Source organism: Haemaphysalis longicornis, unplaced genomic scaffold, assembly GCF_048455015.1.
Source record: "Haemaphysalis longicornis isolate Haplotype H1 unplaced genomic scaffold, Haemaphysalis longicornis Haplotype H1 scaffold_3, whole genome shotgun sequence".
In the NCBI taxonomy this organism is placed as follows: Eukaryota; Metazoa; Arthropoda; class Arachnida; order Ixodida; family Ixodidae; genus Haemaphysalis; species Haemaphysalis longicornis.
This window is the reverse complement of record NW_027526335.1, coordinates 202379957-202400200: the sequence shown is the minus strand read 5'-3', so window position 1 is coordinate 202400200 and position 20244 is coordinate 202379957. Positions and strand designations below refer to the sequence as shown.

Here is a 20244-nt window from a genome sequence, read left to right as displayed (position 1 = left end):
CCGTGGTAGTGACGACCACGGCATTGAAGCAAAGCCGGTAAAATATGTATTTGACGTTATCACCCGTTGTGTATAATTTCAACCTGGTGCTTGAGTGTGGTTGTTTCCCATCTTCCATGAAGTTGGCAAAGGTTACCCTTATATTTGAAGGTGGGGAAAAGAATAACCCCTATAACTATAGGCCTATCTCCGCCCTTGAAGTATTTTCTAAGGGACTAGAAAAAAAATCATTTTTTTCGTGTGAACTCTTTCTTTTCAAAGCCCAATTTACTGTTGACCAGCAACATGGTTTTCGACAGAGGAAATATACAGGGACTGCACTTTCAACGCAGAAAGAACTCATAATTAGGAACACAGAAGGAAAAAAATACCGCTTGGAATATTCATCGACTATACCAACGCATTTGACTTCTTAGATGATAATATATTATTAAGCAAATTGAGTGATTATGGCATACGAGGGGTCGCTCATGCGCTCTTTCTATCCTACCTCTCGGATAGAAAACAGCTAGTCACTATTGACAATTGTGTTCCCGAGTACAAATCTGTTTTACACTTTGTTCCCAAGGGTAGTGTGCTGGCGCCTCTCCCCTTTAACGTATATGTAAATGACATTGTTGAAATTAGTAATGATGCCTCATTCGTTCTTTCTGCAGATGATACTAACTTATTCGTTTCTGGTAGTAATTCAGAAGGCGTGTATACGAAAGATCAATTGGAACTTCAAAAGCTTTACACTTGGTCAAAATCAAACGGCGTAAAATTAATTCCAGTCAGTCGAAAGCAATCTTATTTAAGGCAAAGAACAAAGAAGCTTAAATTATTACGGAATTAGCATTGCCAATTGGGCATGCCAATTAGCATTGTAAACCAGCATAAGATTTTAGGCGTGACTTTTACTGCTGATATGACATGGACGTGTCATGTCGAGTCATTAGCAAAATCATTATCATTAGTGGCAGGTGTGCTATCACGATGTCGACATTTCCTTCCTGTAAGGGTGAAGTTGCAGATCTATCATGCCTTGTTTTCTTCACGTATTACCTACTGCGCGCTTGTCTGGGGCACAACAACAATTAAAATATTAACACCGTTTTGATGGTCCAGAAAAGAGCACTGCGGTGTACTGAGAATGTGTGGTACATGCACTCAACACAGCTGTTATTCTCTCGCCATCAGATAATAGCGCAATACACACTTGTAACTATCGTCTACTTGTTGCATTTTTCTTCTGATATAAAAAGTTTAAAACATTTCTTAAAGCGTCCTGAGATTTAAAAATTTATAAAAGTGATTATCGTACACGTGGAAGCGATAGGTGGCTGGTACCACGCCGGCGCACGGGCTACATGCTGCAGACCCTTAAACATAACGTGCCTTATTAGGCTAACAGATATGAGAATGCACTGAACTCTGATGCGTGTACGCGGAAAGAAATGCGTGGATATTTTGTAAAGGCATGCTAGAGCATGGTTATTTTCTTTCTTTTTACAGTTATCATTACGTCATAATTGCCGGTTTTATTGGCTTTGTGACTTGTATGTACAGCCGTGAGCTGAAGTAAACGGACCACGGGAGCGGTGGCCAAAAGTAATCGCTACTTCGTCTGGTTGCGCGGCGCCTGCTGTCGAGACCGCGCACAGCGCAGGCGCGGCCCAGCAGCGCAGCACACATGCCGCTATCGCTCCCTTCTTCGCGACTGCTCCTTGCTTCGATAAGTTGACGCCAGCGGAACCGCGCTGCCCTTTTGCTGTCTGTTGGTCAACGCACCTGTAGAAACGGGGCGCCGCTGGCGCAATCGGCGGTAACGCGGCTCCGCTGGCAGAGTTGGTGCGCTGGCGATTATCTCGCGCTTGTAGCTTTTATTTGCACCCCCCCCCCAATCTCCGCTTTATATATTGCAGCAGAAAATTAAGCAGAAAAAGATCAGTGTGTAGTCAAAGAAAATAAGACAAAACACCGTGTTTGTCGGTTTTGAGGATAGATGCGAAATTATAGCCTCTCGAGAATATCAGCGAATTCAAAAAATTTTTGATGCTGAGCATACATGCTACGGATACGACAAATACTGCTGTATTTAGGTATGTCCTGCATTGCTTTATGAAACTTCGTTTGCCGTATTCGGCATATGTGACATTTCGCAATTGCTTCGGAAAATCTAGCTTCACAAGTTTTTCAAGTTCGAGGCACCAAAACATACATTTAATGATAAAAAAACTATATCGCGATATGAGATACGATTGAACCACACCTTGAATGTACAGCGACTATCGAAGCGCATGCAAACTACATTTTTCGATTAGATTTATTTGCACTTGAAAACATCATTGACAGTTCTTGCGCACTTCTGTGACACGAGTTGAAATTGCAGGATTTCATCCTAAGAGGGGTCGTTCAGTAGGTGATTGAAGATAAAAAGATACTAGGTTATGGTCGACGGCCGATCAGGTCGACCAGGTTCGCCGAAACCACTGTGAAAATCGCCTTACAGCGTTCACATTTCTGGCTGCTAGGATAATTACAAGTTTCATCGATCACACAAAAGTAGGTTAATGGCCGACTATAAATGATTCCCTTTAGTTTCTTCGGCTAATTTGGTAATACCTTTGTAAAAATTGAAAAAAAATTGTAAGCCGCTTTTTTATATATCCTACATCCTAATAACTTCCCTTTAATAAACTGCGAAACAAAGCAACGTGGAAACGTAAGCTCCGCTGGATGCATTCATGTTATCCATGAATTAGTGGGCCCCTATTTTTGCCTTTTGGTAACTTCGAAGCAGTTAATATATGCTTCAAAAGCAAGATATACTGTGTTTCACCTAAACAATCACCCATGTGGTATTTCTTTTTGAGCCGTTGCATGTATGGGAAACATACGAACTGCCCCAAGCACGCACACGCGCCGACACATTGGTCACAAAAAAGCTGCTATGCTCGATTCGGTGGGTGTCCTTGGCAAAAACCTAAGTGCTATAAGAAGGTGTGATGGGAACAATTGCGGGATTTGGTGACGGGGCGTAAGGGGTTGTGGAAGCTAAATAAGATAGAATTCACTGTAATGTGGTCGGGAGCCTGTTTCGGGGACACGTTTTCCCTGCATCAAGCTCAACTATATCAAAACAAGCAAAATAGGCCGCACACCATCTTGAGCTAAGAGAAAGCACCCACGTTGGTTGGCCATTTTTTTCCGAATGTATTGACTGCAATGCTTTCCCGCTGCGACCTTGCGTTACCGAATACCTAATTAGGCTACGAGACCAACGCAGCCACAGCACGCTATGTGTGGCAGCGTAGTACTATTGCCGCAGATTAGGCGAGTGGCATCGCTTTCAATGATAGGGCGATGCCCGGCAGTGTTCGTCTAAGTGCAGCGCGTAATTCCCCTGGCGCTGATTTATCGAAGCAAGAAGCAGTTGCGAAGAAGCGAGTGACAGCGGCATATGTGCTGTGCTGCTAGGCCGCGCCGGCGCTGTGCGCCTTCTCGACAGCAGGCGCCGCGCAACCAGACGGCGGAGCAAGTTAGTTTTGGCCACCGCTCCCGTGGTCCGTTTACTTCAGCTCACGGCTGTGCGTGTTTATTTCGTTATGCCTGCGTTTCCTTGTGTGTGTATTATCTGTCGACCAGCAAGCTATTTAAAATATAACTTTATATTCCTTGTATAAAAACACTTTAGCGACTTTTGATATTGCTCATTTGCTATTTTTCTTTTCTCCTTCGTCTGTAATCTCCGGAATGGCGTGCAGTGGTATGGGCACGTCGTGTAGTGTTTCTGTGTTTGTGTGCGTCAGATAAAGGTCACCATGTACTCATATATTTATTTATTTATTGACATGATTATGAGGGGACATGTTTACTTCGTGGAGCATTTTTAAGTCTTCCAAGCATTCATTTATTTTATATTATCCTTCGTCACGTGATGCTGTCATGTATGCGGGCACTCCGGCACCTTCAAGCGGTAGCCAGCCGCTTTTCGCCTGAGGGACCCCCGACACTGTTGTTGGAAATAAACTGACTTGATTTGATTTGAACCCGTGCATCACATTTTACGTTTCGCTGTTGCAATGTTTTTTAAATTTTCTGCACAGGAAAACGTCGCTAGAAGCATCATATTCACTTGCTCCAAATATTTACTTATTTATTTATTTATTTATTTATTTATTTATTTATTTATTTATTTATTTATTTATTTATTTATTATTTATTTATTTATTTATTCATTTATCTATCTATTTATTTATTTATTTATTTATTTATTTATTTATTTATTTATTTCAAGTGCTCACCAATAGCGCAATGACCCTTTAGGGTGAAGCACTCGGTGCATGAATACAAGGCATAAAAATGACAACATAAAGGAAGGGACGTATTTCAAAAATGGATAAACATAAGTGTGTAGATATCCACAAGGAAGGATAGTTATCAAAAGAAACGAAAACGTTTTCTAAACAATAAAAGCCCGGAAGTCGTGTGAAAAGAATGCCCTGACCAACACAAACCAGCATAGCAAGGTGGAGCATTTAGCGCAGAAGCAAAAGAAAAGAGGGAGAATTGCAGCATGTGCAACCTATCTACAATATGTGCATTCAAAATGTCAAGCTTTTCAAGGAGCGTTTAAAAAGAACGACGACATAGAAACAGACTGTTATAGGCTTGTTCCAATGGGTTAGCTGGTGTCAGGCTCAGTGTTCTGTCAACATGAAAGCAGCCATGCAGCCGCAGTGGTCTGCTTGGCACTCGCAGGTGAAAAGAGCTTACAAGGCAAGGGCAGTCAAGACTGGAACGAATGCTGTCAACAGAAAGAGTAGGTCATGCCCGAAAAGCCTAATATATAGCTCAAGATTCGGGAGCTTGAGAAGCCCATTGGGCAGATAATGGCTCTCGAGTGAGTAAGTATAAAATGCGGTTTTAGTGGAGCTCTTCTGAATGCTTTCTAGGCGCAGAGACAACGAAAGGTTTGCACAATTCGAAATATCACTGGCGAAGACGAGCTTCGGTAAAATTAGGGCGCGGTAGCGCGCTAAAAAGCATGATCGGTCGGTGAATTCACTGGTGGACCCGGAAATCACGTCAAACGTTGGGAAACAGGAGTTGGTCAGGTGGTTCACGTGTGAGGTCAAAAGTAGTATTACGTCCATCATTACACCCAATTTACGCACTACAATAGCGCGTTTTACGTGTACACCAAGCAGAGAGTGAGAAAATTAGCGGGGCGGTCCTGCCAGTATGTTATCATGATCATTTTGGAGAGATGGAGCTTCAAACTAGGAGTCTTACGTGGTCGTCCGGTGAAGAGACCATGCGATAGATTTTCATTACATCGGCATACTGAGAGGGCGAACAGTGCCTAATAACAGTGTGTATTTCATTACCAAAAATTTTAGGGGGCGCAGTAGAGAATCTCGAGGTACCCTTGATATAATCGCGAAAAGACAGGTGGTAACGCCTTCATAACAGACAAAATTGAACCTGCATTTTAAATAACTGCCGAACCAATGACACAACTCACTGGATAGACCGTATGCGGAGAATTTGCGAAGCAGTAAGCCATGATTAACAGCATCAAACGCCTTAATGCAGTCGAAATATACTGTATCTACCTGTTGATGAGAGAGCACTCAAGGGCCTGTGTTTTTTAGAAAACATGCGAGATTTGATTCTACGGACCTTCAGGGCATGAAGGCGTGCTTGTTGGAATAGATAATTGGACGCATTGCTGCTAAATAATAGCTATGCATGACTTTCTTGGAGTCTTTGAAAAAGGAATATTGTGCAACAGGAACAGCCTTTCACGATGAAGCAGGAAAGGCTGCCGCAGCCAGCTGACTGTTTCGATGGGAGTTTGCGAATAGCGAACACCATATCTTTGTGGGTAATTTTCGGGATTTGCAATACCTGGCCCATGGAACTGAAAGCACAGTTCCTTGCCGCTGGTGGAAGACATCGTTAGGTCGAAGAAAAATGACGTGCGAAAAGTTCACCTGTGCCTTCCGGGTCAGACACATACTTGTCACCATCCTGAATAGTTATGCTATCATGTGCCTGACGTGTGCGGAACTTATAATACCAGTAGAACTCACGAGGGGAGTGGGTAAGAGATGATTCAGTGTAGTTGATAAACGTCATTTGTCCCGGGCAAAAAGCTTTTTCGATAAGGACCGCCATTCCATGAAGCTTGCGAGAGAAGAGGGGTCATTGCGAGCCCTAAAAAGTGGTGGAAATGACGTTTTTTCCGAAGTGCGCCTCGCAGCTCGTGACTGAACCGAAAGGTAAACTTAGTGGGGCGACTTTGCTGCTTTGGGATGTGGGGTTTGCCCAATTTTGGCTAACTCATGGACGGCCGCGTCGACACAGGGCGCATTGTGTACAGAGGACCAGTCAGCTTTGTCGAGAGATTGCCAGAGACGTGTAATCACCGCGAGCAAAGAAGTTTCTAGGAATGGTACCGCTCGTGTCACGCGCCACCGTTACGTAAGCCGTAACTGCATAAGTTGGATGCCACACATAAACTGCCACAATGGGGTCGGGGTACTGATCAACATTGACTGAGCTGAAGTTTGTAAGTACAGTGTCTAGAACATTTGCAGCCGGATTTAGATGCAGGACAGCAGGCTGGCAGTCGTTGAAAGAAAGGGAATTAAACAAGGGAGCTGCTTTGTACTTTCCACTGACATTTCTGCGGGGTCCCAACAAGAGCCAGGCACGTTAAAGTCGCCAATTTGAAATTCTTTTTAGGTTTTCTGTTTTTCTTCTAATATATACTCTGTAGGGCTGATGCAAAGAGAGAATTTTGAAGAGACAGCTGTAAATAGTACATGCAAAGAAGAATATTTTTCCCAGCTTTGAACCATATAGCCATTGACTATACAGCTCAAGATCGGATCCTCCAACCCCACAGAAACATTTCTTCAAAGAAATAAGGATTCCGCTGCCATACGTTGGGCCTGGTGCAACATAATTTCGGCTATTTCGAAAAACTGTGTATTCATCCGTGAAACAGTCGGCAGAAGCAATGCGGTAAGGCAACCAGGTCTCCGTGATGCAGTATGCATCGTATTTATTCAAGACGACGTTGTCATAAAAGGGCTTAGATTTTGTGCGTAACTCTCGAACATTTTGATAGTAGATTGTGTTACTCATTCGGAATGGGTGGTATAAAGCACAACACTTGGTGCTCGCGGAGAAGCCCTTGAAAAGGGCGGAACAAGCATCCGTTGCCAGACAGTAGCGTCGTTCACTGCAGCGAAGGAATCGGCACTGACGCTAATGTGAAATGATGCATAGGTTGAATACTTTCTTATTAGCTGCGTGCACTCAGTACTATTGTCACTAACAACGGGGTTCACAAGCTTCAGAACGCCGGGTTCAAAATTGTCAGTGTCAAGCGCGACAAGAATAATGGTTTCTTGCCGGGTCGCCGGGGGACAGTGAGGATTGCCGAGGTGTTGTTCGCTCCGACGGCTACCTCACGAAAAAGTCGGTGCATGTCAGAGCTCTTTACTCGAGGCCAGTTCGTAGTGGACGGAAGCAGAGAAGCAAGGGTTGAGGACTTTGATACGCGCCGTTGTGCTTGTGTTGTTGTGTGGGAGTGAGGGCCTTGGTCGAAATAGCTGCTGCGACATTGTCTAGCTTGGCGGGCGCATCAGGGTTGGGGGGGGGGGGTATTGTGGCCTTCTCTACCCCAGCTCCGAACGCAGCGCACGCACCTCGTCTTGAAGAGCGGAAATAGCCGCCGACAGCAGATTGAATTTCTTCCCGGTCTCCTTGTGCAGGCAGGCATTTCCTTGACACAGTGCGTTCACCTTGTCTTTCAGGAGAGAAATCCCCTGCAGGGCGTTCAAAAGAATCTCGCGTAACCCGCCAAGCCAGTCCTCAGGGTTTGCCGGCTGGGGAGCGAGCGTTTCGTCGTCACGAGACGGCGGAGGCGAGACAGCCGAAATGCCCCGTGGGCATGAACGTTGCCTTCGTCGGGGTTGTGTTGTGTTTCGCAAGCAACATTCGAACTGAATCTGGCCGGACACCATAAGTTTTAGCTCTTCTTCGGGTCACGCAATCCGTTTAGAGTGGGCTCGTTTGCCTCGAGGCGTACACCGAATGAACTGCTGCTTGATTGTGAATTTTCGAGAGAAGACGACACAGGTACTTTTGCCGGCCCCCATCTTGCGCTAGCTCCGACGCAGAAAACTTTCGATGCCTCAGAAATTGCAAAAAGTGGCCTAACCCAGTTGATGGAGGTGTCGGCGAATCCCGTGTAACGAGGTCTTTCGATGTTGAACTACGCTGTGGGATTTGGGGTCGAATTTATACAGTGCGGCTGTCATGGGGCGGAGCTGTCGGGAGGTGCGTGCATCCCTGTGGGCCCCCCGGCGGGCCCCTGCTTTCCTGTGTTCAGTTGCCTGCTTTCCTGCTCGGGTAACCTCCTTTCGTACATATTAGACATGCGCGAAGAGGGCTGTATGTGTAGGTCTATGTGTGGTGGTCTCAAACTCCATAGGCATACCTTAGTGCGTATGTTTCGAGGAGCACGTGAATAAACACTTCTACCTACATCTTGTGATTCCACAGGCATACCTCATACACCCGGTTGAGCATTACCGTTGCGAAGCAACAAATTCCTGAAATTGGCGTGATTTGAAAACTCAGTGAAGAATACTTTTCATTATCCCTGCATGAATCTCAAAAGGGGTATTCCTTTATATTTTCATGGGCTCATGATTCCCGAGTGTTACTGTAGCCTCAGCGCTTACCCATCTCGTTAGTACTAAAGAAATCGCACAAAAGGAGGTCAGAACCGAGTCCCAGGCATGTAAACACGTGCATTATAAATGACATGCCTAACAGTCCTCGCTAAGGCCGAACAGCATGCTCAATCGCAATGCAAATCATCTATCATTGAAGCAAACATTTCACCGCAGGTTTTATGATTGCTACAAGCTCTCTCCTTTACTAACTGCTTAGAAATATTTGCAATATGTTTATTTTGATAGTCCTAATGGTAATTTAGTCGAGACAAAACTTTCGTTTGGGTATTTGAGGTTACGTAAATGTATGGCGCTAATTTTGACAACGAGGAAAGACACGCTTCTGTCCAGACGCTTCTGTCCAGCTATGCGCCAGTCGTGGTCAACGTCTGGTAGCGAGAGCTTCTGCTGAAAAAAAACGTTAGACGGCTTACGTATTTTTAAAGTGCCATGCAGGTTTTAGAATCGACTATCCGTGAATGAGAGCAATATTGGCGATATTTGCATTCGTGTATTGGCAAGACTGCAAGTCCGTCTTTTTTTTTTGAAGTTGAAGTTTCTTTATTAAAAGTAAACGGTTACAAAGGAAGTTTACAGACAACGGACCCGAAGTCAGCGACTGCACTGGGACACTCGATGATAAAGTACACGAAAAACGTTACAGAAGCAGCAGTGTGAAGCGAAAACAAGTAAAATAAAACCTTAGTGAAGGAAACAAATAAGCAAAAACATGTACTGCAAGGTTCTGATACAGAATTTACTAAAATATTAAGCTATGTACATAAAAACAGCTATCAAATAGGAAATTATCATTATACACAATTAAAAACTAACAGTTTACAAAAGTTCACAAAAAACTACTGCGTAAACAAATGGCGAAAGTCAAACCAGCAAAACCAAGAGATTAGGAAACATATCAGGTTAGCAGAATATTTTTTAGCGATTTTTTAAAAGCTGTGATAGAATGTGAAGACTTAACATTAAGTGGTAGGCGGTTCCACAGATTAACGGCGGCACAATGAAATGTTTGCTGGCCATAATTATTTTTACCTTGGGTAACCAGTTATTATTCAAGGCAAATCTAGTAGTGTTATGATTCACTAAAGTACCTACGTCAAGAAGTTCAAAACATAATTGTTTGTTGAGTAGTTTGAAAAAAAAATACCTAAGTTATATTCGAACAACGCTGTGACCGATAAAACTGAATTTTCACGAAGTAGAGGTGATGCACATGAATGGCGAGGGCTGCTAGTAATGATACGAATAGCTTGATTTTGAATGTGCTGAATGGAATATAAGTGGGTTGTGATATGTGTTACCCCAACCAGTGATTCCATAGTTGATATGACTGTGCATGAAAACGAAGTAAAGTGATAACAAAGCCTTGGTTGGAAAGAACGGTCGTGCCTTGAGCAATGCCCGGATGCCAAATGACATTTTTTGAGAGCAATCCCTGGATGCCAAAAAGCATGCGACACGGCAAGACGCCCTGGTATTCTGCTTGATCCTAATTAGTTCGCTACCAGCGGCAGTATGTTAGGTACAATTCAGAAGCATCTCACCCACAGGAGATTGAATCTGCAACTGGGAAACGTTTTATTGAAGACATGCTCACAAAAACTGACAACCCCTGGGGAGGGTTTTAAGTTGAACACCTTTAGGGTTACGATTTCTTTTCAAATGATTTCATCTATTTCTCTCTCTCACTATGCTTACGTAGACAATAAATACCGAAGTTTTAAATCACAATTTGTAACGTTTGGAGAGGCATGTGCCTCGATTCAAAATTTACAGAAAAAAACAATTTCAACTATTGACTCGAGAAAAACTACATATGTCATGTTTTCTAAAAAACGAAGGCCTAATCCGTCTGTCTCACTTATTGGAAGAGCTATCACGCATAAAAAAGAACACAATATTTGCTGGGTTACGCGAGGAAATTTGAAGCTTGATACCACACATTAAACTTAAAAACTGAATTCTACGAAAGAAATAAATATTTTCTAAACCCTCTCACCGCTGTTCTTGAAACCTTTAGGGTTTGTAAGTCAAGCATGTTTAATAAAATTATGCGAGAGCTGGAATATGGTAGCACGATTTACCAGTAGAACATGAGTGCCGTCGGGCCTCTGTAGTACAGTAAGCTTTTGTGTAGTCCGTGTGGCTGGTAAAAAACCGACGGAACCATGTTATATGCCCTTACTTGATCATCACAATCACAACATTCTTTAAACACACTAATACATTACGAGTGTACAATAGACCTGTTCCTCAGGCATGACCTACTGGCTCACTATCTGCAAATACGGCATCTCCAACGACATCTTTAGTAACACTTAAAAAGTGCTCAATGACCACATTCTACTAAAACTCTTGCCTGTATTGTGTGTCACGTAGTTCGTGCAAACGGGTAAAATCAAAGCTCTGACAGCCTTTTTACAGCAACATTTTTTAATCTTCCGACAGAACTTTAACTCCGCAAAATTTAATACAGGAGGTACAAAACATAATCTGAGGCATTACGTGCCGCTAATGAGCACAGTTTATGAACTTCAAAAACGTTGAACACAAGGCCACTATTTCCACATGCGAAGCCCATGGCAATATTTTGGGTTTTGAATATGTAATAGAAACAAAAACACGTGAATCAGTCATAAACAAACATTTCCTCAGGGAGTTGTGATCATTGGGTTCAAGCAACCTTCAGGAGAATCAACTTTCGAATCCTTGCATCGAATTGTCGTCTTAGCATACGCAGGTAAATGTAAGATGACCATCTCCTGGGTGCCTGGCAATTGTCACATTACTGGCAACGAGATAGTAAGAATACGGCTGTTGCTGCACATTTCAACAACCTGGTTATAACGTTCTGATGGCATAAGTAGCATTAAACCTAGAATACGGAAGAACACAACGGCAAGCAATGACAGGCTCACAAGTTGCACTTTGGAGCTGAAGGATTGGACACACATATGGAACATATCATCTCCATTTAAAAGGCGAAGTTATGTTACTTGTGTACCAGTGTTTATGTAGTCTTACCGTACATCATGCCGTGGTTAAATTCACAGAACTCGAGGCAATCAGAGGCAGACATTTTCCTCAGGCGTACACTCACCGCGTATTGTGTACTTCAAACATTTTTTTTATGAAGAAGCCACTTTTCTTTATATCAAGCGGTATTGACTACTTATACATACCATAGTGGGTTTTTACAGCCTCTGTCATATTGCCTAAGCATCTTTTAAGGTTTTCGTATTGTCACCTTTATCAAACCTTTATAAAACAAGACTATTATTCAATTTTATCCGCATCCTATTGATGTACCTTGCTGGTTTTGAAGCTATTTGTACAATAATTATCGTCCTCTTGGACAACTTCCACTTTAGTTAGGGGCCGTATGCAACAATGAAACACTTGTAATCTAGAAACATCAATCAGCCTATGTGTATCTCAATGCCCTTTCGTCAGCATTGACCTAACACACACATGGATTTTTTAATATTTGCGACATTTGCGCCGGAAGACACACACAGAGAATTGTTATAATCGTAGTTTGTCATCAGCCAATCGCTGCCAACTGCGGTACAAATGCTTTTTCTGACGTCAAATCTCTCGTTTTTTTTTCATTTTGGTTACGATGCTTTCTGCAGAAGTTATTTCACTAAGCCATGACATTTATTTTCTATCTTCAAGCGTTCCTATCCTCATCAGAACTTTCTGGAGTTCTTTTGTCAGAAATTGGTCAATAAGGCCCTGCACCCGCCCAAGTAGCAGCCCAGGTATACATACGCTGTTGTATGCATAGCTTGTTCTGCCGTCATATTCGCGACCATGTTCCCAAACTGGTTGCATGGCTTAACGCTGTGATCTTATCTGCTCTGCCGCTCTTACCTAGAGACGCACTGGGAAAGCTGAGCGCTGCTCGGGAGAGGGCTGGCGCGAAGTCACATGCAAGCTAGCCTTTTCTGTGAGAGAGATAACATAGCACGTAACACTGCAGAATTCTTTCTGAATTGCTTTAAACCCAAAATATTGTAACGTTTAAGCTCAATGGAATTCAAACGATTCATATGATCAAAAGGTGGGACCAATACCTGCAATCCTCTCTTTTTTTGCAGATTTGTCGCAACGCCACGTACACGGCGAGCTTCATAATAAACAATACGTACCAAGCGGTCGTGGCGTTTAGCAAGGTGACCGGCTACACGCTTGTTTTCGACAATAGCATCACCTTGCTCAGAAAGGTGAGAAATCTATGTGACAATGCTCGCGTACACGTGCTGAAGTCCAAGGTGAAATTCTGTCCACTGTGTAGTCCACAAGCCTCGCAGTATGTTCTCGAAGGACCCGTCAATGGATTTGCAATAATAACGTGGAGAGGGCATTATGAATTGCTTATTGAAGGCAGGGCGAGCTATAGTACAGATAAAAGGGGTCAAAATACACGATGCAGACAAGAAAAAGCGCCCTTTTTTGCGTAATTAATGAAGCAGTTCCTTGACCAGTGTACACATTAAGGGTATCACTTAAAAAGGGAAAAAAGAATTAAGTAGCTAACCATTGACAAAACCAAAGTACGAGAAATAATTTTCTTTAGAGGAGCAAAGACTGATGTTGTCCGCAAGCTACGCGTATGAATTAGGAATGCAAAAGGGAGAATGTGGTAGATTAGGGTAATAAATGAGAGGTTGGAGCGGCGGGAAGAAAATATCTTCTGAGCACACAGATAAACATTTCAAATATCGTCGAACCAGATGAAGCAAAAAACTGGATCACTGCAGAATAAAAAACTTCATCTACTAATAATGGTGAATGCACGAAAACCAAAGTAGCGCGCATCGCATTCATCATAATCAAATGCTCCAAATCAGCGTCGGCGACCCAGATGCGTATTTTACAAACTTGCAGCCGAGACGCATCCTATGTGCGCCACTTCGTCGCATCGCACTACAAGACTCCAGGAACAAGTAAATGTTTCAGTCGGCTAAAGTGACCTACATGATATTCTGATTTCGACAAGAATTCGTATCATTCTCCTAACAGAACATGTTAAAGTAAAATTTGTTCTGCCGTACTTCTTATCACGGCAGAGAAAACAAAAGCGACAGGGGCTCGAACCCATGCCGCTAACATGAAATACCATCACTCTGCCCCTAGCAAACAACAATGTTTTGTTTATTGCTTGCTTCGGACATCAAAAATCGACACGGACAAGGGTAAAACCCCTACCACTGGAATGGTTAGTGTAGAATACCTAAAAACGTAGCATATATAATGCTATCTCTACCTCCTGGGCAAGGTAGGCTCAAGAGTGAATTTTTTTGTGCAGTTCTTCAAGAGAATAGGAGTGTTGCAAGAGATCGGGTAGATGGCGCGAGAGGGTCTACATCTAGGAGGAGAGGTTTGACAATCGTACGATGCTGCCACGGTTTGCCGCCATCCAAACCCCATTTTTTTCCGCGTGGCCCTTATCATATTTTCCTCATCGGTGAGCCTTTATTGTTATTCACGCGGTGATGTACCACGTGACTTGCCGCTATGCCTTTGCGCATAACCGGGAGCGGTAAGCAGTAGCAGCGCGGAGGTTCCTTCGCGGGAGAACGTCGCTCTTTTGGTGCGCTGTTGGCAAATTTTCGATCGTTTCTTAGTGCCGGTAATTAGCCGTGCTATGACCTGAAGCTTCCACAGGAACCACGGAATGCCATCCAGGAAATTTGACAAGGCATTGTCCCCGCCTCCGAACTCGGCGGCAACCCAGACGAGAGGAAACCACGAAAATTCGCGCGTTCGTGCGCAGTGGCTCCGCAATAGGAGATAGATCCTCCATGCGGCCAAAAAAAAGGGGCATATCCCCATTTCCTGATATTTCTCGGATTGAAAAACTTATGGCTCTAGAAAACAAAAAAACCTGTCTGGAGCACTCCAATTACCTCGGAGAGGCTTGACAAGGCGGAGTCATTTTGCCATTGCTAAAAGATATCGTTACTCTGCCTGGCTAATCCTGATTTCTTCCCACATTCACCTTGTTTCTTTTCGTCATATAGGCGGTTGCGGTAACATTTCTGCTTTGAAAAATTCCCTCCCTCTCTAAAGGAGAGAAAATAGTTTAATAGTAAAGGATTTAATCGTGACGTCGATTGTATCACGCGAGGAAGTGCTTGCATGTGCATTTCGAGCGTTTCGCCAGATGGTGGATTGCTTCTTCGTAAACTAATACATATAGCCATCATTATTTTATTGTGATGAATGTCCATGACAATCGGTTGCCTAAAATATATGGTATTTGCTTGAACAATGAAGAACGAAATTTATTTCACCATCTACATAAGCGATGCCGGTAGGCAGCTGAAAATGATTTCCCAAAAGACAACTTGACAGAGCTGCGCTCCAACGTGTGGCGCCTGCACAACATGATGTAAGGCAGCCCATCTTGCGCAGGACGTACGCAAATATTAAAAATTAAACAATCGCTTTTAGATACCCCTGGAATGACACCTCGTGTGCACATTATATGTTTAAAAGGGAGACACGACTCGATGCACGCCAAACAAGAAAAGTATCAGCACGTTTTAAATCCCCATGTCCTGCGCAAAAATGAACGCTGCAAAAGCAGCTACAAAGTGTGGTGTAGCAACACAGGTCGATTGTTGATACAAGGTAGCATGAGACTCAACAAAGGAACAAAATAGGGGCAGTTATTAAAAAACTCGACATGGAAATGGGAGACACAAATTGAATTAACGATCCAGTTTTAAATCTCAATTCTACCCAGGTGGAAAAACAGGTTACATATTAGAAGAAAGTGCGCACTGGTTTGTTAGTACCTCGAAGTGCAAAACGAAAATGTGAAATTTTGCCAAGCACAAAGTTAGGATAGCGGAAAAATGAGAATAAAGCAAAATGTTGGCTCTTGCTTAGGAAATACTACCTATATAACAAAAATATTTATTATATTCTTTATATTATTTATATACTATGATGATTTTTGTATAAAAGCAAGAATATAATAATGATACTCGGTAGTCTCGCAATGCCAGCACTATGAAAAGTTCCAAAGCCACCGTGCATTCGTAAACCTGAGGAGATGTGGTGAAAGGGCGGACTGACTACCGCGGTGCGGGCGTCTAAGCAGTGAGAGAGAGTGATAGAGTAAACATTGATTTCTGAAAATTGGATGAGGGTAAAGAGGGTGGTAAAAGAGACGGGGTAGGTCAGCCATCCTGGTCCGGTAGGCCATGTGCCACGGCCGCTGACCTAGCCCGTTCAACCAGTGCAACTTGAGCTGGCCGCTGCACACCACGCTCTCCCACTGCTCGTAGCTTGTATGGGGTGGGGTTAAGAGATAGTAGGGCACTGCCGCACCAAGTGGAGTGTTGTCAATGGAGAGTTGCAGTGTGTGCAGTTTAGGCAGTAGGGGGTAGGAGATATGTGGTGTAGATGTTGGTGGTTAAGGAAAGTGTTGGTCTGTAGGCGCCGCCAGGAAGGGGTGGGGTGGTGGGTACTAGCGGCTGGACGAACGGTAGCGGGAGAGTATATCGGCGTACGTGGGGGGGGGGGGTAAAGGCTGGAGGATAGGAGGGTCTGGGGGTGGTGGGTGGTTCATTCCTTCCGGCAATGCTCGGTGAATTACGGCGCGGGCAGTAGCGTGAGCCACCTCAATCCCGGGAAGAGACGAATGCCCTGGGATTCATACGAGACGGATTTCCGGTAGTGTGGGTCGCTGGGTGAGGATGGAAAGGGAGATGTTGGTGATGCGACCCATGGCGTAGCGACACCAGGCGGATTGGGAATCAGTCAGGATGGTGATGTGCGTGGCAGGCGTGTGTGCAATGGTGAATGGAATGGCCGCCTCCTCTGCAGTGTCAATAGATGTGCGTATGGTGGCTGTAGTGGTGGTGTTGCTTGTTGAGTGTATGATATCGATGGCGTGTGCAGGGTGTGTGCTATACGGGGCGGCGTCTGTGCAGTAGGTGGTGGGGTCTGTGCAATAACGTTTAAGTAGTAGTCCTGTGCGGTGTGACCGGCGCCCCTTGTTGTCGAGGAGGTGCATGTGCTTTGGTATTGGGAGCACTTGGATGGCAGCGTGGGTTGTGGGGTGGTGCAGAAGGTTTCGGGAGTGGGGTTGGAGGGGCAGGCGAGGCGGGTTGGGAGGTGGCGGCCACTGGGGTTAGCTCGTAGCCGCTGGCGTTGTCTTGTAAGGTGCGCTTTAATAAGCTCTGGAATGGTATTAGAGATGTCCAGCCGAAGGAGGCGTTCCGTAGAAGTAAAGTTGGGAAGCCCAAGGGATGCCTTATATGACTTTCGCATTAGTGTGTCGAATTTGGCGATTTCTTAAGATTTTAGAGCGAGGTATGAGGCGGCATAGGCAATGCGGGTCGTGATCATGGATTGCACGATCCGGCAGGTGTCTACCTCTCGGAGTCCGTTTCGACGGGAGCATACCCGTTAGGTAAGGTAAGTCAGTTGGGATACTGTTGTGCGGATTTTCGGGAGAAACGCTGCCCCCGAGCCAGTGTGATGGTATTGCACGCTGATGATCCCTAGAGTTCTGACCGTTGGTATGGGCTGGGCGTCGATGGTAACCGTCGGGTAGGGGCTGGGCTGTGGGCGGCGCCCGCGAGTTCTGTCACGCAGTATTAGAAGAGCGCATTTCCTGGTGGAAAAGCAAAGCCCACAGTTTCGTAAGTAGTGCGTGGCCTCTTGAAGCCGGTCTTGCGGTAGCCAGGAGAGCTTTTGCAAATCCAGAGTAAAGTCATCTGCATAAACTGCATGAGAGACATCTGGTATGAAGGATAGCACTAGTTGGAGACCTGCCAGGGCAATATTAAAGAGTAGAGGCGATATCACAGAGCCTTGTGGTGTGCCCTGCGCTGACCTGTGAAGGCAGTCACTCCTGTGGGGGCCGATGCTCAAAGTAGCAGTGCGGTTCGAAAGGAACGCTCGCGCATAGTTGTATGTTGCGGCGCCGCATCCAGTGTGTTGGAGCTGAGAAAATCGCTGAGTCAGTTAGATTATCAAAGGCCCACTTTATGTCTAGAGCTACAATGGAGCTTGGGTGGGTCTTGCTCAGTTGGTCGAAGACTTCTTTAATTTGGAGGTGTATGTCCTAGGCGGAGAGGTTGGCGCGGAACCCGAATATTGTGTGGGGGAGCTGGGCAGTGCTTTCGAGGTGGTCTGTGAGCCGATGGGTGACCAGGCATTCCAGTAGCTTGCCAATACTTGATGTCAGGGCGATGGGCGGAAGATTGTCTAAGTGGATGGGCTTGTTGGGGTTTGGGAGAAGGCTGATATCTGTATGGCGCCATTGTGGTGGCAACGTGCCGCGGTTCCAATTGTCGTTGTAGTATTTGAAGAGGGCTTCGAGATGTTCGTCGTCGAGATTTCGCTGAAGTTTTTAGGTGACTTGGTCATGTCCGGGTGCGGTATTGCGGGTGCGTTCAGCGAGGGCCTGAAGGAGTCCCGTGCTGGTAAAAGGTGCGTCGAGGTTCGGGTTTTGGGCCCCTTGGTAATCGGGTAATGGGGTGGCTTGACGAGTGTTGGGAAGAGTCGTTGGCAGAGCGTGGTGAGAAGCTGCGCTGAGGGTTTGCTTTGGTTGTGTATCAGACGTGCGATGTCTTGGTTGGTGGCCGTTTTGGAGGGGGATGTGCCCATGAGTTTACAGAGAATGTTCCAAACCCGCTTAGCCGTTAGAGCATCCGCTGGTTGATCACAGAATGAGCGCCAGTTCTGCTGTTGAAGTTCACTGGCATATTGCAGCGCCGATTCTGTTAATCGAGCGATGCAGCGTTTTAGGCTGCGGTTGTGTCGATTGCGGCGCCAGCGATTCAGCTATTCAGGAGGCTTCGTCGTGCTTCCAAGATGTGGTTGACATGGCTGTCAGCGGCTGGGAGATCCTCTGTTGGGTGGTTCTGGTGTGTGGAGCCCGGGTGTCGATTATGCCTTGTGTCCAGTGGTCCAGGTCTTATGCTGGAGTGGTGTGTGAGAGTTGGCCCACGCGGAAGGCCTCCCAATCTGTTAGCTTGGCCACACCTGTGCCGTGTTTGTGATGGGGAGAGGGTATGGAAATTTTTATGATTAGGTGGTCGCTACCCACGGTGTCTAACTTCGTAGCCAGGTTTGATTTGCGACGTTGCGAGTAAAGGTGAGGCCGGGAATTGTGTCTCGGGTGACGCTGGTGCCGATGCAGGTGGGTTGAGTAAGGTCTTTCTGTAATGTTAACTGGTGGTGCTGAATGGCGTTGAGCAGTGCCCTGCCTTTCCGTGCGGCTTGTAGGTACCCCTATGCGATTCGGGTGGCGTTGAAGTCGCCTATTACGACGCATGTGTCTGTTTTGGCATGGTTGCTTGTGACGTTCAGGAAAGCATAAATGTCGATGGGGTGTTGCTTTGGGGGGATATAGACGTTTAGTATCTGGATGTTGGGGGTGGTGGGGGTTGCTGGGGAATGAGTTCAATGAGCACGTGGTCGATATGAAGCGTGGAGGGTATCACTTTGGCGGTAAGAGTTTGGTATACCAATATAGCCGTATGGGTGTTGGGGGGATTGGTATATGTATCGAATTTTCGAAGGGTGGGGGGGTCGGCTTCTTACATTGCACTCACGGCTGGATGTGAGGCGAGATAAAGAGTCGAGGGCGGTCTGTTTGTTTCTGAAGGAGCGGCCGTTCCACTGGTATACCGTCAAGGGTGGGCGGGCAGGGGGTCTTTTGGCCATCTTGAGTTCGTTGTTCTTTTAATAATGGTGGAATATCTGACTGCATTATACTCTCTATATGTCCGATGCGTTCTTTTAGGAAACGGAGAAGGCCCATGGCGCCGGTTATGGATGTGGTGAGGTTAGCCGTGAGTTGCTCTTGCTGCTGTTCTACTTGCGGGATGAGAACACTCTGAAAACGGCAGTCAGTGATTGTGTTCAAGCGTGCGTCGACAATTGCATCAATTTGGACGTTTGTAACCTCCTTCTGCAGTGGGTGAGGGAGGAGAGGGGGTGGTTGGGTGCGTTCAAATTCAAGTGCTCCCACACGGGAGAGGAGAATTGCAACCTGCTCCTTGACAGTGGACATCTTTATATTTAGGTCGAGGGGTTTGTGCGTTTGGGTTAGTTGGGGAGGTAGTAGAGGCGTGGTCGATGGTAAGGGGGCAAATGATCGGTAGGTTTGGTGGTGGTAGTGTAGGGTTGAGCAGCAGGGGAGCGCGCGGCAACAGCGTACCAGGTTACCTATTGGGATGTACGCGTGTTGGTCTTGCGGGTAGGTGGTTGTCCGAGATGGCGGCGCGGGCCAGCCTTGCTCGCCGTGGCATGTGGGAGAAAACAGAGCTGACATTTCGGTGCACACGAGTGGTCTGTGGGTGGGTCAACGGCATCACAGTGTACGCACTTTGAACGTTCTGGGGTTGGGAAACGTCCGTCCGGGGCCCTACGTCACTACACACATGGCACACTGGAACAGTTCGTCGGAATGTGCGGCAACGGTGCATTACGCTGCCCACCTTCCCGTAGA

General features: G+C 45.6%; 1 protein-coding gene across 1 annotated transcript in view; it reads left to right on the top strand.

Annotated features, from left to right (window-relative positions):
- The window catches only part of LOC144175933 (uncharacterized), a 33634-nt gene that overhangs the window by 3763 nt on the left and 9627 nt on the right, over positions 1-20244 (top strand). Inside the window, exon 2 of the mRNA XM_077705006.1 lies at positions 12863-12988. Within this exon, the coding sequence (XP_077561132.1) occupies positions 12863-12988 (126 nt within the window). The remainder of the gene's footprint in view (positions 1-12862; positions 12989-20244) is intronic.